Here is a 25,077-nt window from a genome sequence, read left to right as displayed (position 1 = left end):
ATCTTACTATACCAGGCTAATAGTATTCCTAGGACAGGAGGTTATAAGTCTTAGAATAACCTAGGTGTCCTGAGACAGGAGAGTCATAGTATAGGTAGAGGAGCTCTACTTTCAGGGTATTACTTTCAGGAATATATAAGTGGTCTTATACATATAAGTAGCCTTTATACTCTAAGCACTTGGCTAGGGTAAGTGTTAGCAGGTGGCTTGTTTTAGGGTTTAGGATTATAGCTAAGGTAGTATAGGGTATAGGGTCAGAATCATATATAGTGTAGAAGAGTTCTTATAGATTCATCAGTAGGATAATCTGATTCAGGTGAGTCTAGCAGCTAGTATCAGGTAGGTTATAATTCTTTAGGATAGTTTAGCTCTAGTGTAGAAGATAGTCATCACCCTCCTTAGGTAAGTCATCTAACTAGTGTATAAGTGAATCAGGCTTCACACCTAGCTTACCTAGGCAGTAAATAATATAGAAGTTGAATCAGGATAGGAATTCAGACTAATAGGCCTGACAGCAGTTGAGTTACTTCATAGATATGAAGTACTCTAGATTTCAGTGGTTAGTAATAACCTTCATAGGTAAAGGGGCACCTTCTAGTTCAGGATGCTATTCCTTGAAATAGTAGATGATAGCCAGGAGTTCTTTATTATAGATTTCATAGTTACACTCAGCTACTAAATGCTTCTTAGAGAAGAAGGTAATAGGGCAGAGGCTACTATTGTCATTATATTAGGACATGACACTAGCTGACACATAATCAGACATATTAGTCTTGAGGATGATATCTTTATCCTAATTGAAATAAGCTAGGACAGGGGCAGAGGAGAAGTGGTCTTTCAGGGTTTAGAACACTGATTCATAGGTAGAATCCTATATAAAAGGGATATCTTTCTTCATCAAGCATATCAATAGGGTGACTAAGCTAGAGAAGTCATGAATGAAGCAGTAGTAAAAGTTACTGAAGCTAAGGAAGGCTTAGGTATCTATCAGGGATTTCAGGGTAGGCTAATTACATACTATTATGACCTTAGCTAGGTCTATTCAAATGCTATCATAGCTAATGATCAAGCCTAGGAACTTGGTTTCAGTGTAGTAGAACTTATACTTAGGAGCCTAGGTATATAATCCAGTAGTGTAGAGGCATTCAAGGACTATATAGATGTATTCAGTGTGTTCTTCACAGGTATAACTGTAAATCAGGATGTCATCTAAATACACTATATAGAATAGGTTGAGATATTCTCTTAGAGAAGAGTTAATATATTATTAGAAGGAGGATAGGGCTCCTATCAGTCTAAATAGCATGACTAGGCTCTCAAAGAGGCCAAAACATATATAGAAGGCAGTCAGGTATTCTTCTCCTATAGTCATTCAGAGGTTATTGAAAGTAGAGATGATATCAATCTTAGAAAAGTAGTACATTCTATATAGATTATTCAGAGTTTCCTTGACTAAAGGCAGTAGGTATCAGTCTTTAATAGTCATAGTATTCAAGGCATGATAATCAATATAGAAATGCAGTCCTCTATCAGCCTTCTTCATGAATAGAATAGGAGAGGTAATATACAAGGAGCTAGGGCAGATAAAACCTTTCCAGAAATTTTCATTGAGCTATTCATAGAGGGCTTTCAGTTCATCTCAGGACATAGAGTACAGGGGCCTGAAAGGCAGTTTCACACCTTCCACCAGGGGGATATAGTGATCTATAGGTCAGTGTAGTAGTAGTTTTTCCACCTCATGAGGGGAGAAAACATTAGTGAAATCTAACAATTCAGTAGGTAGGGAAAAGGGTTCAGGTTTCTAGGGACTTATAGAGTCCAGGGAGTCAGGATAGTTCAGGATTTAATTAATTTCTTCTAGTGTCATTACAAATAGTCAATAGGTAGACTAGTAGGAATAGGCAATAGCACCTTCCTTCAAGATTAGGACAATGTTTAAGTTGTAAAGGGCCAGGGGTCATAGGGGTAAGTTACTAGGTTGATCTTTATAGGGGATGTTATGTAAGGCCTGAAGCTTCTCAGGCTTTCTAGGAACATTATAGTGGTTTCAGCAGTATTCACTATCAAAAGTGATTGAGTGATCAGTGAAGTAGATAGTTGGATCATATTGCTTTAGCTAAGGCATACCTAAGACAATGGGGTAATGAGTGAGCTATATAATGAAGAATAAAATGTTCTTCTGACAGTGATTGTTTATATAGAGGTAGGCATAGATATAATGAGTACATTTTCCAGCTTCCATTTCTCTTCTATTGAATACTTTGATTCCAAATAGAGAATAGAGGGGGTAGGTCAGAATTCAGTGCAGGGATACCTAGGTAGCATCAATGAAGGCTTTTCCTTCTACACTACAGTCAGTCAGGGTATATGTCAGGAAGGAATAGTCTTGAAGAGATAGTTCTATAGGGAGGATCATAAGATCTGACTACTAATTGTATTCTTCCTCAATTAGAAGACTATATATAGTAGTAGCTGAGATATGAATAATCTGGTTCAGGGTTATACTAGGAGGTTCTACCTAGGGGTAGCTTATTCCAGGTGAGCTCCTTTTTTTAGTCTATCACTAGGGCAGTCTAAGTGGAAGGATAAGAAGGAGTCATAGCAGTAGTAGGAGCAGGAGACCTAGGGCATTATAGTAGTAGAGGAAGGGGATAGTACAGCTGAGTAGAGCTATCAGTTATCAGGTTATAGGCACTAGCCTACTAGGTGGCCCTTTATTCTATAACAGTAGTATTCACCCCTTTCTCAGTAGGAGGCATAGTGTTAATAGGATAGGTCTATAGCATCTAGGTCTAGTGGAGGGGCAGTTATTCTTTTTAGGTCTATATTCCCTAGTGCTAGGGCCTGGGGGATAGGGGCATAGGGTTCAGAGGTAGTACTATAGTTCTAGGCAGGGGGAGCATGATTCTAGACAGGGGGAGCATAGGTCTAGGTAGTGGGCAATATCATAGAGCTGAAGCAGGTCATGTGGTTCTCAAGGTTCTGGAGGAAGTTTGTGAATTCAGGGTATTTATAACTTAGGGGGTCATGATATAGTAGTATTATGTGGAGTTCCTTTGAGATGTTTTGCTTAAGGAGGGTTAGTAGAGTTGATTCACTTACTTCTCCCTTAAGAGCTAGGCACTAGAACTTAGAGAAGAAGGTAGTAAAATCCTTATTGCTTTGTCAGAGGTAGAATAGTTCACTATACATATAGTTGACCTTGTCTAGGTCCCCATATGCATAGTCAAGGACCTTTAGGACAGTATTATAGTCTGAAAGCAGGTATTCCCTATCCTTGATGTATAGTAAAATGAGGGCATATACTAGTCCTTTCAAGTGGTTGTTTATTAAGGTTGCACCTTGTTCAGAGAAAAGGAAGTGGGAGGCCTCTCACCACCCCCTGACAATCACAATCTGCCATTGATGATCACAATCTGTGTCTGACAATCACAATCTGCCTCTGACAATCATAATCTGCCTCTGACAATGATAATCTTAGCTCTTGGTATAAGTATTCATCCAGTGCACCTGAAATCAACTATTAGTTTAGTTTACTCTTCAATGTGAAATATTTGTCCCTAAGTCCTAAGTGCTATGAAGATCTAGTTCCTAAATCATGACCTTAACATCATTTTGCATTCATTAAACCTTTTATTTTTTTTTTTACCTTCAAAACCCTTTTACCCTTTTCTTTTTTTTTCATCCTCCTCCTTCTTTCCCTTTCCCCACTAAGAAAACATGTCTTCAAAAGCAATAAAGATCACTGTCCCTGACTCAGACTCAGAGATGGCAGAACAGTTCCATGAAGCCTCAGCCCCAGTGTCAATCATCCTAGTAGGCAAATCACATGTACCTCTAGTCCTAACATATAATAACTCAAAACCCTCTAACTACCCTGCTTTCTAAACCTTCCTAGAAGTACAATAGGTGTTAACAGGAAACAACTATATATCCCAGGCTGAGTTCATCCTGCACTATTATAGATACCTAGTAGATAGTGCTTCCTCACAGGTGCATAACTATGTGAAGACAATACTCAAAAAGCCTGAAGAAGCTAATGTCAAGAAGTTCCTCAAGCATCTAGATACATTATTCATAGACCCTGCTGCTGCTACCCAGGCTCTTCACCAAGTGTCAACATTGCAAGTCAATCTGTCAGCATCACCCCAGGCACATGTGTCCATAGTAATACAACTATTGAACAACATAGGTTCTAGTATATGGGCTGATAATGTAAAGAAGAGACAACTGATAGCAATGCTCCTAAAGAAAGTGTGTGATGCCTTGGCATCACACCTAGATATAGGAATATACAAAGAATATACAACAGTTGTCATGGTGGTTTGGCAGAAGTTGTGTAAAGATTTCCCCACTGCCTTTGTAGCACTACCCCCTGCCCCTATCCATACACATCACCACCCTCAACCAGCACTAGATATGATGGATTGGACCCCAATGCCTATCATAGCTGCCTCATATAGCACACTAAACAAACCACAAGCCAAGTGGGTGCCTCCTGCTGTGCTTGAAAGTAGAAAACAGAACTGGCTTTGCTTCCACTGTGGCACAAGTGGGCACATTATCCAAACATACCCTTATCTTCCCCCTACTCCCCCCACTGGCCAACACCTGACCTGAGTCAACAACAGTAATGTTATCATCAAGCCCCTCTTAGAAACAGATGAAAACAATGGCCCCTCTCCTAGTTCAGAACACCAGGAAAACTAGATACCTCTGGTCAAAGTCATGACCAGAGGTCAGAAGCAATTTCCAATAAAGAGCTTAGCAAGTTAGTAGAAAACTAGCAGAATGAATAGAATTCTCAAGGAGCTACTTCAATTAATTTAGATGTAGTAATTAATGATAAATGTCCTGCTTCCACCATGATAGACACTGGTAGTGCCTCTCTATCCATGATCACTCTAAGTCTCATATAAAAATAGAAAATTACAACACATAAAGCATCCTGACTGATTAGATTGTCCCTATTCAATTCCAAGGATCCTATTATAGTAAACACAGTGGCTATTTTCACACTAGATGTGTCTGGCCAAAAGGAAAATCATGTCACCTGGGTAGTCCCTGAGCTTGTAGAAGACTTGCTTATTGGCTACCCATAGCTAAAGAAGAAAGGTATACTCATTGACTGTGAAAAAGACACAGTTACATTCAAATCTAGCATTGTTGCCTATAGAAAACTTATGAATACTCCAAACTTCCACTCAACATTAGAGCAAATTTACAATGTTATAAAGATCCTTCACACTGTCAGCCAGGACTCTCTCCATGTGTTCATGGCTTCAATCAATGATATCAACAAGGTGCTTGACAGACTCTAGAGAGACTAACAGCCTATAGACCCCAATGTCTAGAAGAAGAAGGTCCCCCACTGGATTAATACTGAGAATGTCAAAGTGTTTAACCCTGACATATAGTTTACAAAGAAACTTCCCCTACAGCAACCTGGACATGACCACAAGATAGAACTCACAGTGCCAGATGAAGAAGCCCCCTGGGGTCCCCTGTATAGTATGACAAGAGAAGAACTAGTTGTACTATGACAAACTCTTCTAGTACTACTGGAGAAGGGTTATATTGAAGAAAGTCAATCCACCACTGCTGTACTAATCCTTTTCATCAAGAAGCCTAGTGGTGGCCTATGTTTCTGTATAGACTACTATACACTGAATGCTATTATGAAGAAGAACTGATACCCATTGCCTAACATTATAGAAACATTGAAAAATATCTCTAAAGCAAAATAGTTCACAAAGCTAGATGTAGTCTCAGCCTTCTACAATATAAGAATTACAGAAGGTGATGAGTGGAAAACAGCCTTCAGGACAAGACATGGCCTCTTTCAATGGAAAGTAATGCCCTTTGGCCTGGCCAATGCTCCTGCAGAATTCCAAAGTTTCCTGAACTCCCTTCTACAGCCCTATTTAGATGTATAGCTGTCTGTATACATTGATGACATTTTGATCTACACTGATGGAACACTTGAAGACCATTATGAAAAGGTCAACTTAGCACTAAAGAAGATCCTGGAAGGAAAACTGACAATTGACATTGACAAGTGTGAGTTCACAGTGACTAAAGTCAAGTACCTCAGCTATATCCTTAAACCTAGGTCTATTTCTACAGATCCCTCTAAAGTGTCCACTGTCATAGAATGGCCAATACCAAAGAAAATCAGAGACATCCACTCCTTCCTAGGCTTATACAACTTCTACCACTCCTTCATTCCTGACTTCACTAAACTCACCAATCCCCTACTACAGTTGACAAAGAAAGACCAAGCATTCCAGTGGGGTGTACAAGAAGATGAAGCCTTCTAAGAACTCAAAACCACTTTCATGACAACACCTATCCTATATACACACAATCCTGAGCTTCCCACTATAGTAGAAGTAGATGCCTTAGGCTATTATTTAGGCACTGCCCTCCTATAGAAACAAGCTGACAACTCTACATGGCCCTATACTTACTTCAGTAGGAAGATGACTGCTATAGAATATAACTACCTAATCCATGACAAAGAAATGTTAGGAATAATCTATACACTGAAAGAGTGGCACAGTGAACTGAAAGGTTTACAAGACAAATTCACCATCCTCTCAGATCATAAGAACTTACTGCACTTCACAAAGTTATAGCACCTATCAGAACACTAGACAAGATGGTACCTCACCCTGAGTGAGTACAATTACAGTATTGTCCACTGCCCTAGGAAATTATCCCCCTTCCCAGACACACTCTCTCACTAAGATACCCTAGACAATGTATTAGATAAACACTACCAAGGCCACTTAGTGACTATGTTACATGGTGACTCCAAGACACTGAAAATCTACACAATAGGAACCTAATAAGCAGTACCCTCCCTTCCCCCTATCCTAAGAGAACTCTAGGTAGAAGTATATAACTCAGATGAAATGTATATAGAAATCCATAGAGCTCTAACTGAAGGGTTGTCCTAGTGGCCTGAAACCATCAGAATAAAACTAAGGGTAAATGTATCAGACTACTCCCTGGATACTGATTTAGCAGTATACTTCAGAAATAAACTTTAGGTACTGGAATATAAACCACTACACATAGCAGTACTTCAGAACATCTATGATTCACCAATACTATTGCACCCTAGTAAAAACACAATATAAGTCAAGTTCATATGTGAATTCTTCTGGCCTTATTATGTAGAGGATATTCACTGCTTCTATTGAAATTGCCAAGTCTGTGGCAGTATAAACATCTGAAGAGATAGCAAAGAAACCACACTCAAAGCCCTACCCATTCCCAACCAACCTTAGGCAGAGATTGCCATTGATTTCATAGGACCCCTAGAGCCTATATAGAAGGGGGGTATAATATATACACACATACTGACAATAGTCAACCACCTGACCAAAGGTGTTATGCTCATCCCTACCAACTCCTTGGACATAGAATCAGTAGCTAATAGCTTCTTTTAACACTACTACAGAATCCATGGGATGCCAAAATCTATACTCTCTGATTAGGAGTTTATCAATGTAGCCTAGTGTCACCTATGCAAGAGACTAGACATTGAAAGACTGACAACTACAGTATACCACCCAGTGACAAATGGTGCTATAGAAAGAATAAATGCTGAAATTAAGACCAAACTGGCAAAACTCAATGCTAAAGGCCTAGCCTAGTTAAATCTCTTACCAACAGTGGAATTCAGTCTGAATACAACACCCTCTACCACTACCAATGTCTCCCTATTCTTCTTGCTATACAGCTACCACCCATGCACCTTCTCAGCACCACCATTGCCTACAGAGCCCAATGAGAATGGCCCCCTTAGACAAGCTGAAAGAGTCATGTAACATTTGAGAAATGCCTAGAAATGGGTACACATAAACTTGTCTCTCACAAGGGCAGAAATGGAGCAGAGAGAGAATGAAGACTGCTGGCCAGCACCAGACTTCCCCATCAGCTCATTCATGTGGCTAACCTTACACCCTAAACAACAAGGCCAAGGCCTTAGATAGAAGTTATGACAAAAACACTAACACTGTAAAGTGTTAGAACATATGACACCCTATACATACTGCCTTGAAGTTCCTGGCTCACAATCACATGATGTCTACCACATTGACTAATTGCAACTAGTAGCCAATGACCCCTTCCCATCCCAAGACACCTATAATAGCCAACCACAACCTATAGGAGTGATCAATGGAGAGAACTACTGGGAAGTTGAGAAAGTTTTAGGTGAACACACCTATAGAGACAACAAACAAGTCAAAGTCAAATGGAAAGGCTACATAGAAGCAATATGGGAACCCATTGATGCCCTCCTAGAAACAGATGCATATAAATAGTAGTGCTAAGAAAAGGGCCAAACAACTAACCAAAGGAGGAGAAGAAGAGGCTGATATTAAGGTTACACCTTGTTCAGAGAAAAGGAAGTGGGAGGCCTCTCACTGCCCCCTGACAATCACAATCTGCCATTGATGATCACAATCTGTGTCTGACAATCACAATCTGCCTCTGACAATCATAATCTGCCTCTGACAATGATAATCTTAGCTCTTGGTATAAGTATTCATCCAGTGCACCTGAAATCGACTGTTAGTTTAGTTTACTCTTCAATGCGAAATATTTGTCCCTAAGTCCTAAGTGCTGTGAAGATCCAGTTCCTAAATCATGACCTTAACATTGTTGACATAGGCCATATAGTCCTAGGTATCAGGGAAATAGTCATGGTTTCTTTGTATCTTCTGGCAGATCTAGGTATTGAAGTGACAAAGGTCTGATCAGTCACCTTTGAACTTATCAGGGTCAGGTATACATTCAGAGGGCTTGGCAGCATGAGTCATCATGAATAGTTCAGCTATAGAAAGGGCTAGGGCAGGAGCAGGAGTAGAGGCAGGGGAAGCTATAGGGGCAGAAGTAGGAACAGAGGCAGAAGCTTCTCCTTCCACAATAGTAAAGGTAGCAGGAGCAGTAGGAGCAGCAGGGGGTGGTATGGCTAACTGGAGTTTGTCAAGAGCCCTTTGCTCATTGAGGTGAGCCTGGTAGAGCTCACCCCAGGCCTCTTTCAACTTGTTTTACATATACTCAAGCTGGCCCTGAGTTGCCTGAAGGTTGGCAGTGAGACTGTCTCATGTAGCAGTGTGGTTAGTGGACTTAGTAGTCAGCATGTGGTTCAAGGTGGCAATTTCAGCTTCTTTTTCATCAGTGTATGAAAATAAGGAGCAGATGTATTCAAACCAAGCACTAGTGTGGTTAGTAACCCCTTCACTAAAGCTCTCAAAGCTATCAGGCATGATCAGGGGTTCCAGGTGGGCAGACATCTCATCAGTGTCTATGGGTAGAAGCAACATAATGTCACAGGTAGGCAGGAAGGTTCTATGAGACTAACCCAATAGCTCAAAGACAGGACAGGCAGGACAGGTAGATAGGGATGAGGACAGGCAGGACAGGATGTTCAGGATGGTAATAGATACCAGGACAGAAGACAGGGACAGGAAGTTCAGTATATTCAGGGTAGGAGACAAGGACATTGCTTAGGGAGCAACATTCAGGTAATAGAGGGAGGTTCTATCTAGTCTATATATCTATACAGGTTGTAGTTGACAAGATCTACAGTGGGGTGTGAGGCTGGTAGCAGTGAGCAAGGCTCTAGCATTGAGCAGGACAGCAGTCATGCAGGGAATGCTAAAGTAGTGTGGGAACAGTGGTCATGCAGAAACAGTGGTCATGCAGACAACAGTATCATGCTATGATGGACAGTGGTTATGCAAAGGACGCTAGTGTGCTGTTACATCATGCAGGAACACTAGTGTACTGTAATGGTCATGCAGAAGACACTAGCATACCATGACACAAGGCCTGTCTTAGATGCAATCACTGGAAACAGCCTATTCATTGGGACATGTCTCAGACACACTGGAGATGGCCTATCCATTAAGGCCTCTCTCAGACAGTCCCCCTGGAATGGTCCTGGAGGTCTAGACCTTCAGCAAGAAGCAGCACCTCTTTCCACCAGTATAAAGTAGTGTAGAACCCTCCACCATCTGTAGTATTAGTTAGCTCTTTCTTCTTCAATGATTGTTTCTGTTCTTATGCCAATACATCCTTTTGTTTGATTCGCTCCTTTACAAACAAACCATGCCCTTGTGAGATCAGGCAGCTGCTGGGCTGAGAGGGATGTCAGGGTAGTGAACTGTCTAAGCCCTATAGTGGAAAAGCTCTAACCAATAGTGCTAGGAAGTGAAGGATTAGGGGTAGAGGTATTCTGAGACTGAGATCTATATTCAGCATCAGAATGAGTAGTAGAGTGATAGAAGGAGTACCACTTTGTAGAGGACTACTTAGGCTCAGTTTTCAGGGGTTATTGACTAGGTATTTGTTTAGAGGCATTGACATAGGAGAGGGCATTAAGGTCTAATTTCCTTATGATTGAGTTCTCTAGTTAGCAAATCAGATCAGTGAGGGAAGGCCATTTCTCAGTCTCAAGTGTATAGAGACTTGATCTAATAGTGGAATACTACTCAGGGTAGTGTTTACTCACTTTACTGATTATTGAAGCCACTTTGAACTACTCTATCAGAGTAAACCTATAGTTATCAAGGCTCTCAAAGGCTACTTTAGCCTTAATAGTATAATCAGCTGGGTGAAACTGATTAAATGACTGTTCAAGATCTTATAGATACTGAAAAGCTAAGATTTTATCATAGAAACTTGAGCTAGTGAAGTGGGTTTCCAGAGTAGTCAGTATACTATAGGCTATCATCTTAGCCTAAGTTGTCTCTGAGCCTAAAAGTCTTTCAAAGAGGGTAGGATCACAGAACTGCCACATATTGATTTTAGCTAGTTCATCCTGCTCAAGCTGCTAGCATAGGAAGCATAGGAGGCATTAGTAAATGCCTGGAAATCTCCCTTGGAATAGATTAGACCTCAGGTGATTATCTCCTTAAGGTATCTCAGGATGTGTTTTGCTGCTTGGAAGTGTTCTTAGGATGGGTTGATGTCAATGCCATAGGGAGGCAGAAGCTGATGAGCTAGTCAGGCTTAGCTCCTTGTTTTGCTGGACAGCTGCAAGAGCATGAGGTGTAGTGGATTGTGGATAACTGGTCCCACCATTGAGTAGATATATGGTCGTATACTGCATGGTGATGTTTTCATTTTGTATCTTCAGCAGTGATGTCTCAGTTGTATTCGATTGAGTTTTCACATACACTCGATTTCTCTGATGGAGTATTATAGATTGGCATTAACTTTCCATTCTTCTTGGTTTTGTTAGGTGAAGATTGAATAATTCGTTATAGGCAATGTCGCACTGCTATTCGATGTATAGAAACTTTATTGTTCGATGGGATGTAAAGAGAGCCTAACTGAAAGGCTGTGATGGTGTGCAGGGTGAACCATGTTTATTGACACCACTGTGTTCTTGCCCTGGCTCGCTTCCTTCTACTCTCAGTTGTTCTGATTTCAGGAATCTGATGACTGTAGATGTTGCCGGTATGACTGCTCGAGTCTTCTTCAGTAGGTTGGTCTGGTGAAGATGGAGGAGAGTCATGGTAATGTCTGCTTGGCTACACGCTGATAACACGCTCATTCGTTGATTTGGGGATCGGATCGGGGGAAGACGCTCGGGAGGTGATGTTCTTTTGGAAGGCCACATATAGTGAGCAGACTCGGGAGACGATAATAGCTGGGACTCTAAGCTGTCTCGGTGGGCTTCGATTTTGTTGTCGTACTCGTTTCGGTGTTACACAGAAAGTGGCTATAAGCTCAGTCTTGTGGCAGAAGCCACTGCCTGGCTACAAGTTACTACGTCGATGTGCTTGGTTTCGGTGCTAGCTCCCAGATTTCCTGCAATCTTCAAGGCAGTCCGATTGTCATTCATGGAGCTTTCGTTTGTAGTGATGCGTCCTTGTTCTATGTATTCTCGGTTCCGGATTCGATTTCTTTCTAATCACATTCGCCATAATTGCTTCCAATCTATGTTGGTGGGTCTGATACAAGTCGCCGTAATTGTGCCCGTGGATCTTGTTGTGGCTCCTGTCAAGGATTTAGGTGCGATTGAAATACTTCTGGACTAAATGGCCCAAGTAACGGTTATGATGAGCGCTGCATGGGTTGCTTGTGCTTCCATGTCAAAAGTTGTGGGTTCATCAGTGTTCATGGTAATGTGAAAGAAAGGTCAAGTCGTAAAAGAAGGGAAGAAGCAGATGCTGAAAGATAGGGAAGGGTAATGAAGTGTGAATTGAAGGTAAATCAAAAGTTTGGTGTGGTAAATTTATTCTGATGTGTTTGACAAATATCAGTAAGTTGACATGTAGATGAGAGATGTGGAGTATTAGGTATTCAAATTTGCTTGAGCCATTTTTAGATTGAAGTGCCAGGCTCATAACCTATTGTGTGTTTCCTTACTAAAAATTTAACCCTCTGGGGTTTCTTCACCGCCTGGATTGATTGGGCATCATAGGCTTAGCCGAGGCTCTACCGAGCGGGGGTAAATTCTCCACAACATAGGAGGTATCTTTATGATGTCTGAGGTTACACGAATCGTGGCCGAATGACACTCATGTACAATTGTCATTACATTTATCTATAATTGCTCTCATAGTTCAATCCATATCCATGTCACATTGATTTCGAAAATAATGCCTCCCGAGGATAATGCAGCGCAAACTCCCAAGCTCTCGCTCCCTATAAGCACAGTTGGCCCTAGTCCTGAGGATATTGACAGTTGTGTGTGGAGTGACAGCCAAGATGATGCCATTTCATCAGCGAGTATGCAAACTCCCCTTGGTGGTTCTCAAACAAAGGGCAGCCAGTCATTTAATTTCCACAAGTTTGGGCTTTATGAAACTGCTTCACGCTTCTATGTTGTTGGTAGTGATGTCACTGAAAACCATCACCGTATCCTCAAGATTGAGCGGACATCCGAGGACAGCGAGTTATCTATCGCAGACGATAAGACAGTCTACACGAGAAATGGAATGAATGAGCTCCTAGAAGCAATTGAAGATGGCAACCGGGCAACTGGTGGCATAAAGCTCCGAAGCACTATTTGGGGTCTCCTTGGTTTCATTCGTTTTACTGGCCCCTACTATCTGGTCGTCATTACCAAGAAGAGTACCGTTGCTCTAATAGGAGGCCATCATATATATCAAATCGAGGGGACCGAGATTATCCCGCTCACCAGATGCAAGAACAAACAAGACCACCGTAATGCAGAAGAATCTCGCTTTTTAAATATTTTTACTTCTCTCGATCTCACCAGAACCTTTTACTACAGCCCTTCATATGACATCAGCCACACTTTGCAACACAATCTTTCACGAGAAAGGGAAAGGCTTACTACTCAGCTATCTGAGCCTGGCAATAATGGATTTAATGGCATGTTTGTGTGGAATTCCCATCTCGTGAAACCTATTGAATCTTGCATAGAGAACCCTTACGTCTGGTGTCGGGCCATAATTCATGGGTATATTGAGCAAAGTGGTGAGTTATCTCCTCTCAATTATGGTATAAACAGCAATTCAAATATGTTGCATTAATTTTCTAATCAATTGTCTTAGCTCTAAATGTCTTCGGACGCATACTTCACATCACCCTTATCGGCCGCCGGTCTCGTCATTATGCGGGTGTGCGTTTCCTTAAGCGCGGAGTAACAGAAAAGGTATAAAGATCAACGAAACTCCTGATTTTCTTTTGATTTAAAGTCTCTCTAGGCTTTTATTTTACTCTCTTCCTTGCCTTCCAGCTACTAACTTTCAAATAGGGTCATGTTGCTAATGAGGTTGAAACAGAGCAGATTGTCTCGGAAGCTTTGACAACTTCTTTTCACTCTCCAGGACCTGAGCTTTATAGCAACCCTCACTTCACATCCTATGTACAACACCGAGGAAGCATTCCCTTATCGTGGACGCAAGATGCTTCAGGGGTATCTCCAAAACCCCCTATAGAGCTTCAAGTATCAGATCCCTTTTACTCAGGGGCTGCTGCTCATTTCGACAACCTTTTTGGGCGGTATGGAACACCAGTATACGTTTTGAACTTGGTCAAAGCCCGCGAGAGAATTCCGAGGGAGTCTAAACTTTTGGATCACTATATCCAAGCCACATCGTATCTAAACCAGTATCTGCCCGACGATGCCAAGATTATCCACACAGCGTGGGATATGAGCAGAGCATCTAAAAGTAGAGACCAAGACGTTATTTCCACACTCGAAAGCATAGCCGAAGATACTATTCTAAAAACTGGCTTTTTCCACAATGGTAGCGCTAGTTCCTCCGTAACTCCACCGAGGGTACAGAATGGCGTGGTTCGGACTAACTGCATCGATTGCCTTGATCGTACAAATGCTGCTCAGTTCGTGATAGGAAAGAGGGCGCTTGGGCACCAGCTACACGCTCTAGGCGTTCTACCCGACACAACCATGGACTATGATACTGACGCTATCAACATGTTGACCAATCTATACCATGATCATGGCGATACTATCGCTCTACAGTATGCTGGCTCACAGCTTGTCAATACCGTTGAGACATATCGAAAAACAGGATCCTGGACAAGTAACCCACGTGATATGTTGGAAAGCTTTAAACGCTTTTACAATAACTCATTTCTGGATACTCAAAGGCAACAAACTTATAACCTGTTTCTTGGAAATTATGTGTACGAACCCGGGAAATCCTTCTTATGGGATATGCATGGTGACTACCAGCTACATAACCCACGGCCAGCCAAGAACGAGGAGCTTGCCACAAAAGATTACATGAATTGGTTCAACCCACAACATCTCCAGCCACGACAAATCCCGTTGGACTACCGCTCGACACGCCCTTCTCGGGAGAGATGCTCCATTGATCATGCTGATAATTACTGGGTTGAGTACTACCGACCTCTAACTCTATCAACTTTTAATAATATGTTTGCTTTTAGGATGAAATCAACTCTAAAAGAGGGACAAGCAACCTCTCGCCCCTCTGAAAGCCTAGTAGATATGAGCCCATTTCGGGTCAGAATTGGCCCAGAGGCTAATGCGCCGCTCAAGAGACACCCCGAAAAGTCCTTTTCTGAAAATAACCTGAAAGATGAAGATACAGACGGCACTTCTACCCGCGGATCTTCTTTACAGCAGTGGTTCCATACGACAAATTCTCAAATTATGCAGAACCCAGCACCTACACCTACATCTTCCAAACCAGGACCAACAACAAGCAACACAAATGCAACTCCTGTTTCTGGGACACGACCGCAGAAGTTAACACCACACGAAAAGTTCGAGTCAGCACAATCAATCTTTGCGAAGGCCGTCCATGAATCATTAGACCCAAACGTTACCGTGGAAGAGAAGGAAGACTACTTCCACTATCTATCCCATCCCCATAGTCTACCTTTGGTCGTTTCAGCGGAGACACCTGCAGATGTTGAGCCCGAGTATATCAAGTTTGTGCATGGTTTATGGCAATCTGAGGGTCTTGAACCATCTGGTACAGAGGACTTACAGGCTTATATCGAAACTATGGAAATAGGGGATGATCCTCTTAATGTCACTGAAAACGACTCCCAGAAAAAGCGCTACAAAGCGTATCGGAAGTGGCTACAGGGCAAATCATTCTTCAAGCAACATCCCGCCGTTGCTTGGCAGGTTCTTGAATAACTCCTGAAGAAATGGCTGAGCCTGCAGGAGTGACCTGATTGAAAACTCAGTATCCCCTTGGTTGTCTAAGAGGGTCTTCATCATAGCCGCTATTTTTATAAGCCGTTCCTCAACTCTTCTGAGGAAACTTTTCTCAGGGGTTTGTAAATGTCGGGCAGGAGACATAGCTGTCTTCAAATTCAACCAACATATACAGATCATATTCAGAACTTCTCCGGCGTATAGACTTCTAATACGCACCCAACATGCTGCGAGAGTCTTCTCGAGCACAATGCATGCTTCATAGACAGACTTTATGCTAGCATCCGGCAAAAATGGATCTGTCATAACCATTGATACGATAGGGATTATATCCTAAAGGGCGTGAAATTTTGTCAGTTAACTGTCTCTGCTACTCAACCAACACATGCTACCAATGCTCGCTAATATATATCGTTTCATTCGCTTACCTTTAGATGCTTCACGGCATGAATACCCATTGCATCAGTAATAGTAGCCATTTCGCGCAAAAATAGTTCAATCATACCAGAATACTGTGAGGCGTGAGAGTAGTTTGTAAAAACACCTTCCCGCAACATTTTGTCTAGTAATGCCATTTTCTTCTGCTGGTCGTTTTTAGAGGCGATGCAAGCAAGACTAGCATAAGCGAGCTCAACTACTTGGATGACTTCGTGTTCAGGATAAACACCAGGCGTAATAGATATGACGGGAAACACTGCATCCCAGATAACCTGGCCAATGCCATTGATGAGAATAATCTGGTGAGGAAGCTTGTTGACAACAATAATACTGTAACGGAGGCCAGAAGTTCGGGATGGGATATCGGTGTCATCGAGGAGGTTAAGTACGAATGGTAAAAGCTGTGACCAGTGGTTTGCAGCATATTCAGGCTGTATTTATATGGGTAGCTTGTCAGCAAAGAAGAATAGCATAGATGAAGGTTCTTTATTTTGGACTAATGTGCATACCGAGCAAGTAGTCAAGATCCATTCATACATCCGTCTCAGGAAGAAACCCCGATTGTGCCACGGCCGATCTGTTGAGTGGTCTTGTAGGGTCGCTAGACTTGTCGTTCTCTGTTTCAACCCAATAGATGAAATGGCAGGACGTATCACTTGACTTAACACCAAGTCCATGACTTCTTCAATGCAGCCCCCATTTTGAACATACGATTTCAATATTTCCAACGTAAGAGCGTTTAACCTGTGGCTATTCCAGTCGTCGCAGGGATCCATATACGCTATTACAGGTACCAAAAGGGCTGGGTTTATAACTTTGTGGAACTTGACCATCTGAAGAATAATCTTCAAGCTAACCAAGGCTTCAGCGCCTCTAGAAGGAGGGCCATTGGCAGGAATCAAGATGGGATGCAGTTCCGACAATAAAAGCAAGTTTAGTCTTTCAATATCATCAACAGTATCTTGCCTCAAAGCTAACAAAATAGCTGTCAAGGCTTCCACAATGTTCTGCACTTTAGCGTTAGATTGATGATTAGAAATGAAATGACAAGGAAACTCACTATTTCTTTCTCTACACTAAGCAGCCGGATTAGATCTTCAGCGTGATACTGATATTCACTACTATCAAGTTTTAGGTCTGGTGATGTGTTAGCTATAGAGAAGTTGACATAATTATGGGACATGAAGCTTCTAACCTTCAAGGTTTTGGCTCCCATCATCTTCCAAGATGGACATTGGGTCAATGCTGCGTACTTTTGCTAGCAGTGAGTCCATAGTGGATTGTTCGCGATGGTCAATCATCTTTCGTGTAGTAATATTGAATGAAAGAAGAAAATAAGCTTGAAACAATCTCAGTAGTACTTCTGTTGTCAGTCTCCACAGTTAGGGTTGAGGATACACCATGGCCAGTGTGAATTTCATTAGGATTCACTGTATCCCTATATTGATCACGATCTATATAACCGCTAGACTGCCTTCTCATCCATATATTTCACGAGCAGCATCTATCGGCTTTGTGATATCTGTGACACCGGGGTTGTCAAATTGCCATTCAAGGCAAATATCGAGAGCAGGACGCATCCATTGTCCAGGACGCTTGTTCAAAGCCTTTGAAAGAGTGCGGCCATCTACCAGACCCACGACAAGATGGGCATCCATAAGATTGAGGTTTTCCAGCTCTTTTAAGACCGAAGCCCATGAGACCCGAAGCTTTTTGAGTTCTTGGGTAGCATCAGAAGGATACTGGAGTGCTTCAACGAGCATAGCATAGAGAATTTGGAGGCGCCAGTTCATAGCGTTTCCTTCCCACCTTCTGATCATCATAGCTACAGCACCTCGTTTTTTAGCCCATAGTTGTCCCTCTAGCACAGCATCTTTAAACCGGCGAATCTCGTCAATATTTTTATGTGACCCGGTGAGACAATCAGAGAGTTTGTTTGTTGCTCTAAACCCTTCGCGTGCAACAGTGACAATCTGAGGAAGTGACTTGGACTTGGGCTTTTGTCCACTCAATGGAGTTGGGATATTTTCCCATGGGCAGAGACATGCAAGTGCCCACGCTAGATATGATTCGTTACTATCCGTTACTAGAGTGTTGTAAGGAAAGTCGCCAAAGCTGTTTTTTGACATATCATGAAGAAGGTTGAATGCCGTAGGCCAATTTGCAATATCCGGCTTGGGCATGTCAGGCTGGGTGACATTGGTAAAGATAGTATGATAAAGACCAAGTTCATAAATGAGCTCCAGCGCAGCTCGGGGATCATTCCCTGCAGAAACAAATGACACCGCATTAGTTGATACTTGTAGTATTCAGCGGAGAAGAAAAGTGAAATGAGGACAACTCACCCTTGAGCATCTTATCAAGCTCAATACCTACACGCTCACGCGTAATCTTCAGAGCTAGAGCGTCCAGAACCCGAGGATCGCTCATACATTGACAAGTGTTTTCAGCAATAGTGAAGCCTAGACGGCTAGCAAAACGGACCAGTCGTAAGACCCGGAGAGGGTCATCCATGAAGGTCTGGAAAGGCTCAAGAGGGGTGCGAATAACCTTGTCCTTTAGATCAGCCACACCACCTGTATGATCCTCAATACTGTCCGAGTGCAGATTATAAAACATGGCATTGACTGTTGCATCTCGCCGCATGGCATCTTCGTATGCTGTTCCAAATTCAACTTCAGGATTTCTGCTATCCTGCGCGTATGTCTCTTTGCGGAGATTGACGAAGTCCAGGTCGACACCGAACAGTTGTGTTGTAGCCGTCTCTAGGTTCTTGGATTTTTCAGGATTCAATCGGATCAAGTGTAGGCCATGGAGATCATCCTTTTTTATGCCATACTTTTCTACGACCCATGCCTGCTGGCAAAACTTCCCTAGCTCAAGGCCAAAGGTCTCGCCCGTCATGCAGTTGATAGCAACATCGATATCATTGCTTTCAATTCCTAGAAGCTTGTCTCTCACCCAGCCGCCAGCCCATCGCAGCACTACCGGGCCATTTGGCTGGTCTTGGGCGAGTGAGGCTGTAAGATCTAGGAGAAGATCCTTGAGTCTGGTTTCGTTTGGCGTAAGATTTATCCGAGGCAACAAGGAAGTCGACATGATGGATCGTTTGAATCCAGTTTGGAAGAGGGAGAGCGACCGTTTCATAAAAGGCTGGCTTCGTTTCTCATTAAGGAGGAGAGCTACAAATTTTTCATCGACTGTAAGCCTCACACAAGCACCTTTCAAAAAATCACTAACCCTAAGGACCCCTCTTTAATAAGTTTCTAGTCAAATACTTGGATCAACAACTCTTATTTTGTAGACATCACAACAGCTAGTACAAACATTTGTTTAAACTACTGCCTTAAGGAAATAGTAGGAAGGGGCTTGGGAAAAGAGAAAAATAAAAGGAAAAACGACAAACTAAATGGGGCGTTCAACAGAGAAATAAAGGCAGAAGAAATACGAGCGGCCTAATCTTGATTACTCATCATCAATGTCGATTAGGTCGGGGTTGGCAGCTTGAGGTGCGGCGGCCTCTTCTGGAGGTCCTGACCGGAAAGAAGTACCGGCAGAGACGAAGCCCACGGGTGCCTTAGATTGTCTGTCAAGAAGGGCCATGGCATCTGGGGATGATTGGCCGTCTCCGCCTGCACTGGCACCCTGAACACGAGCTAGAGCCTGTGTTGCAATAAAATTGACATCTGTGTTGAACTGAGCCTGGACACTACGCTTGACCCGCAGCATTTCCTTGAAGGTATCTTCATTTCCATGCTGCACTTCAAATGCCTCCCACTTGGCCCAGAAATCGGGACTCGTGCGAGGGTCACAGAACTGAGATCCGTGACCAAAGATAGCTCTTGCGCGGTCGATCTCTCCTAGGCGTTTTTCCATCTCAGCAAACTTGAGGCACATATCGCGGGCGTCCGTGTCTGGAAGAATTTCAATGGCTTTCTCATAGATGGAGCGTGTTGACGGTAGTCCGAAGTTAGATGCTGACTTTGTGATATAAAAGCTAAACATGTCGGCACGATCCTCGTCGGATACAGCTCTGGTAGCGCGTTCGTAGATGCGCATAGCATGACGTGCTAGGCCGCGTTCTTCTTCTAGGTTACCGTACATGAGATATATGACCTTCGCAAATCGAGGAGGGCAGCCTTCAATAGCTTGTTCAAAGAGGTCTCGGAGCCGTTCGATGCTAATCTTGCGATCAACTGCCTTGGTTAAATAGAGATTCCACAGCTCAAAGGCCACAGGATAACTGAACAGATCCAGACCACGCTCAAAGATTTTGAATGACTCTTCAAAGTACTGGTGCTCTTCTAGCATTTTGGCGTAGTTGACAACAGTCTGTGGCGTTGCTATCCTTAACTCGAATATCCGCTCGTAAACATTGCGTGTTTCATCAAGGCCCTCCACACTCTCGACAAGGTCAACATAGAAGCTCCATAGCTTCCAGCTTTTGTGTACTCGTTGTTGGGGCGTCAGAGTTTCATCAAAGTAGTCAACCGTAGATCGTTTCGGTGCCTGGACAGCTTTGCGCATGACTTTTACTGCGTCTTCAAAGTTTTCATTACGCAGTTCTAGTTCTGTCCAAGACAGCCACATATCAGCGAGCTCAGCAACAGATTTAAAAGGGACTTTGACGGCCTTGTCCATGATGACACGTGCGGTAGCAAGGTCGCCTGCCGATTCGTAGAACTTGGCGTAGTTTCCCCATAGTTCATGGAGGGGTCCAATAGCCTTTTTAGGCTGAATAGTTGCAAGCGCATTGGCATAAGTCTTTCCAATCTCTTGGGCATTTTGGCCCCAGAGCACCACTCTTTTTTCCCATTCATGGACACTGTTGGGGTTTTGTCGGAGAAGAACGTCGTTGAGAAGGAAAGGCCGCCGGTCAAGCAGTTGTTCAAGTCGCATCATGTGAATGTCAAGCTCAAAGTCGGCTGTTTCGTCCACAATACCTTTATCGCTTCGTATGCCGGCCTTTTCCATGAGGGCTTCAATGACATTGCGCTCAAACTCCATGAACGAATCGAATATCATGGTGAAGTCTCGCACGGTCATGACTGTTGATATACCTTCTTCAAAGATATCACGTGCGCGATCAAAATTCCCGCGCTTGATCCAGAATGTTGCAAGACCACACCAAAGATTGCCTCGCTGATCTGGAAATAAACCAACTCCGCTTCGTAGGATTCGCTCGACATTGATTCCGTTTTCTGATCCCGTCTTGATTTCTGAGGCATGCCTAACAAGGAGATCGACCATTTCGCTCCAGATTTCGTGCTTGCCTTTGCCATTTTTGCTTGAGAATTTGGGATTATTTAGCATAGAAATATACGCCTGGACTGCTTCCGTGTATTTCTCTACATGAACCAAAAGCTCGATGTAGTCCTCGTAATCCTGTGGGTGAATTTGTATGTATCTCCGCCAAATTTTGATTGCTGTCTCGCCCGATGCCGAGTTGGCAAAGGGAAGATAGAGCGCCCAGATCCGTTGATGCTGGGTAATGGGAAGGGCGCGCAATGCGCGATCGAATGTTCTTCGAGTCGTAGTTATGGCTGGTTGAAGCAAGAGAAATTTGAGAAACAGCTCCCAAATGCGAGGCATCTTATTGAGGAGAATGAGGGCGCGCTCAAAAAGAGCATTGACTTTGCGATACTCAATGGAGAAGATTGCCGCATTGAGCTTTTTCACATGCTTCACACGGAACTCGAGGTACATTTTCCATAGTTTGTAAGATCGAGGAAGTTGCATACATGCCCGCTCCATCACGAAAGCTTGGTGTCGAACGGTTCCGTGCTGGAGCTTGGAAGCAATAAAGGCCAACCATGGCTTGGGGCTATTAGGGTTTCGGAGAATGTCGTGTTCGTACACTGGATCATCTTCGGTCTAAGGTGGATCGGATTAGATTAGAAAGGCTGAAGTTAGATGGCGATAGCACTCGAAAAGAAATTAACATACAATCATGCAAAGGTCAACTTCATCCTGAGCCGTCATTGTTGAGACAGTGATCGCGGCAGGCATTTACACACGGAATTGGCCGGAGAGGGGGCTTTATCGCATATGGCAGTGCCTTAGGCTGAAGCTAAGAGATTCCAATAATGCCGCGCAGTAAAAGCAAAGTAAAAAAAATGGAACTCTTGCTGTTCAATCCAAATGCAAAGGCGGCGCAAGACGGTGTAGGTACCAACAAGACGATCGGGTGGACATTTAGTGCAGGTCCTTCAAAAAGCTGGGTCGCTCTCAGCAAGGGACTTGGCTGTGCAGCATATCGATTGATGCATATTCTTGGTATATGCATTTGGCCGCAGCACCAAACAGCTTAGCTTATCCCAGTTAAGTCAAGCTCGGAATGATTAATTAGCATTTCAACGCATTGATTGCCCTTTAAAATCGCTACGATAACGCTCCCTCTACTCTAGCAGTCTGGTCTCAAGTCAGTTTGCTGCTTGCTTTTAAGCCCTCGCCTCTCACACACTACCACCTTCGCCTCATCTTCACTTCATCGCCATCTCTCGCGTACCTCTGTTTTATTCGGATCCAATATGTCAGGTGCTGCTGTAAGTTGTACAATGTCTGCTTGCAATTCACAAGATCAACTGGTATAGCGCATCTTTCTCATATATCATAAACTATAGGATCGTGAACCTGTCTTCCCCACGCGCCAGTCGCTGGGCTTGATGAAGGCTAAATTAAAGGGCGCTGAAACTGGCCACAGTCTTCTAAAGAGAAAGAGCGAGGCTCTCACAAAGTATGTTGGCCACCAATTGTCGTGAATGCTTGTTTCTAACATGGCCTTGCTATCTCATAGGCGCTTTCGAGGTATTTAAATATCGCCCCATCCGAATCCGATACTTGTCATAAATAAAAGCTTACCAATTCATCTGCCCGGTACTAGAGATCACCAGACGCATCGATGAGGCGAAACGGAAGATGGGCCGAGTTATGGAGATTGCCGCCTTTTCCCTAGCTGAAGTCACCTATGCTGTTGGTGGTGACATTGGCTACCAGATTCAAGAATCTGCAAAGTCCGCTAGATTCCGCCTGCGCACAAAGCAGGAGAATGTCTCGGGTGTTCTTCTTCCTGCCTTTGAAAGCTACCAGACTGAAGGAAACAATGACTTTGGTCTAACAGGTCTGGGACGTGGTGGTCAACAGGTCCAAAGATGCAGAGAAACCTATGCTAGAGCAGTAGAGGCGCTTGTCGAGCTCGCAAGCTTACAGGTCTGAACCCTCTTAACTTTCAAACCTGCTCAGATTTATTGACTCACCATGCTAACAATCGAGGGGTGATAGACTGCATTTGTTATCCTTGATGAGGTCATCAAAGTCGTGAACCGCAGAGGTAAACTACGTCCCCCCCTTAGTATTTTGGATATGTCGAGACTAACACGCTATTGACAGTAAACGCCATGTATGAATGAATCTCTTTTTAATCCATGTTGCAGCCTCTTTGGCAAAGTAGTCAGCTAACCAACCGCCTTAGTGAGCATGTCATTATCCCAAGAACGGAGAATACTATCAAGTGTAAGCTTTCAATGATACGCCCTCCTAGAACTAGAATAAGCTAACCCGTGTTTAGATATCAACTCCGAGCTTGATGAGTTAGACAGAGAGGAGTTTTATAGATTGAAGAAGGTATGCCCTGAAAAGACATGTGTAGCATTTCGTGCTATACTACGATATCCCATACAGACTAGGCCAGTATTAACCGTATCATAAACAGGTCGCAAACAAGAAACAGCGTGATACAGCAGCTGCGGATCTTGAGCTTAAGGCTAGGAGGGCCGCCAAGGGCCAACCCTCAGAAGATGACGATGGCGATCACCCGAAGGACCTATTAGCTGATGGGGACGAAGAGGAAGTTATCTTCTAAGTATTGTGGGATTGATTATTCGTTGCTTGGTTGTTTAGGAAAGCGGCATTATCCAGGACTTCAGTTTTGCCAGACGTTATATATATTGAATCCGAAGAGATATATATCTCTCGTGCTATGTATGCCAGTGTGTAGTACATGAAGAACTAATCCACTTCCAGAATCAAGACTAATATTGATAAATACACCTACCCTCACATAATAAATATGCTAGATACCATTCATTTCCGCTGGTATGTCACCTTAAGAGGCTTTGCATCATCGCCCAAGGTCATGCCTGAAGTACTCTCCTTGGCAGTAATAGCATTCTGGTCATTTTCGTACTCAACAAAGGCCAACCCACGTCTACCTGGCACTAGGCGAACCTCCTTGAATCCCTCAAAGCGACCAAAAACAGACGTGAGAGCATCAGTATCGTACTGATCTGGGATATTTTGTAGAAACAAAATTTTGTTAGGAGGGAGATACTCGTCTGCCACACCCGTGGGACCGGCTGGGTTGGACGACTTGAGCCCTGTTGGACCACGGCCTAATTTCAATGCCCCCTCCTGCAACGCCTCGGCACGGCGTTGCTCCTCTGCAGCAGCAATGCGCTTTTCTATAGGTGAAATCGAAATCGTTAGCAAATAAGCCTCGTCTGTACAGCCTCCCTGGCACGTGCCCACAACGCGGGCCACACTGTAAGTGGCTTCTGTAACCTACCTTTATCGGCAATGCGGTGGCGTTTGTGAAGCTCAAGCTCTTCGGCTGAGCAGGTCTTTTGGACTGTCGCATCACTCCTGGTGCGCGCCAGCGCGACGCGCATCGGCTTTCCAAAAAGCTCAAAGCCCTGGATTTCTTCGATAGCTTTGGCTGCTGATTCAGGGTTGTCAAACACCACAAAAGCCTGGCCTTTAGCTTTTAAATTGCTTTTAGCAACTACGTCAAGGACGGTACCGTACTCAGAGAAGATGCTCGTCAGAGCCGCAATGAGTGCATCAAGCTTAATGCGCTCCTCCAGGTTCTGGACATAAACCCTACAGTTAGTAGAACATAAGTCAGCCAGATGCATACATAGTGCCGGGGTGCAATGACACTAACGTAGCGATAGGCGGTTGAGAAGATGTCATTTTGAAAAGAA

The 25,077-nt window shown here is 43.4% G+C and overlaps 6 protein-coding genes across 6 annotated transcripts; 2 read left to right on the top strand and 4 right to left on the bottom strand.

Moving 5' to 3' along the window:
* Window positions 1-12,629: 12,629 nt before the first annotated feature.
* HOO65_070148 (Polyphosphoinositide phosphatase) lies at window positions 12,630-15,637 on the top strand (the record flags this gene model as incomplete). Its single annotated transcript, XM_071004872.1, has 3 exons — window positions 12,630-13,473; window positions 13,551-13,651; window positions 13,754-15,637. The coding sequence occupies 3 exons, from the start codon at window positions 12,630-12,632 to the stop codon at window positions 15,635-15,637; spliced, it is 2,829 nt and encodes a 942-aa protein (XP_070856866.1).
* A 437-nt stretch (window positions 15,638-16,074) lies between these two features.
* Window positions 16,075-17,370, bottom strand: HOO65_070147 (uncharacterized protein; the record flags this gene model as incomplete). The annotated part of the gene is made up of 5 exons (XM_071005057.1): window positions 16,075-16,497; window positions 16,808-16,840; window positions 16,891-17,103; window positions 17,157-17,233; window positions 17,292-17,370. 5 exons carry the CDS (start codon window positions 17,368-17,370, stop codon window positions 16,075-16,077), a joined length of 825 nt encoding a protein of 274 aa, XP_070856865.1.
* Window positions 17,371-17,574: 204 nt separating this feature from the next.
* On the bottom strand, window positions 17,575-19,195 carry HOO65_070146 (CCA tRNA nucleotidyltransferase, mitochondrial; the record flags this gene model as incomplete). Its single annotated transcript, XM_071005007.1, has 2 exons — window positions 17,575-18,395; window positions 18,442-19,195. The coding sequence occupies 2 exons, from the start codon at window positions 19,193-19,195 to the stop codon at window positions 17,575-17,577; spliced, it is 1,575 nt and encodes a 524-aa protein (XP_070856864.1).
* A 366-nt stretch (window positions 19,196-19,561) lies between these two features.
* Window positions 19,562-22,078, bottom strand: HOO65_070145 (Pre-mRNA-splicing factor syf1; the record flags this gene model as incomplete). The annotated part of the gene is made up of 2 exons (XM_071004898.1): window positions 19,562-21,970; window positions 22,043-22,078. The coding sequence occupies 2 exons, from the start codon at window positions 22,076-22,078 to the stop codon at window positions 19,562-19,564; spliced, it is 2,445 nt and encodes an 814-aa protein (XP_070856863.1).
* A 548-nt stretch (window positions 22,079-22,626) lies between these two features.
* On the top strand, window positions 22,627-23,957 carry HOO65_070144 (vacuolar ATP synthase subunit D; the record flags this gene model as incomplete). Its single annotated transcript, XM_071005049.1, has 6 exons — window positions 22,627-22,641; window positions 22,720-22,832; window positions 22,990-23,305; window positions 23,378-23,426; window positions 23,664-23,719; window positions 23,808-23,957. The coding sequence occupies 6 exons, from the start codon at window positions 22,627-22,629 to the stop codon at window positions 23,955-23,957; spliced, it is 699 nt and encodes a 232-aa protein (XP_070856862.1).
* Window positions 23,958-24,178: 221 nt separating this feature from the next.
* On the bottom strand, window positions 24,179-25,066 carry HOO65_070143 (U1 small nuclear ribonucleoprotein usp102; the record flags this gene model as incomplete). Its single annotated transcript, XM_071005142.1, has 3 exons — window positions 24,179-24,555; window positions 24,660-24,973; window positions 25,038-25,066. The coding sequence occupies 3 exons, from the start codon at window positions 25,064-25,066 to the stop codon at window positions 24,179-24,181; spliced, it is 720 nt and encodes a 239-aa protein (XP_070856861.1).
* Between the last annotated feature and the right edge of the window lie 11 nt (window positions 25,067-25,077).

This window comes from Ceratocystis lukuohia, assembly GCF_044167205.1.
Source record: "Ceratocystis lukuohia strain C4212 chromosome Unknown Supercontig7_pilon, whole genome shotgun sequence".
NCBI lineage: Eukaryota > Fungi > Ascomycota > Sordariomycetes > Microascales > Ceratocystidaceae > Ceratocystis > Ceratocystis lukuohia.
Note: the sequence above shows the minus strand (reverse complement) of the source record. Positions and strands in the feature narration are given on the sequence as shown.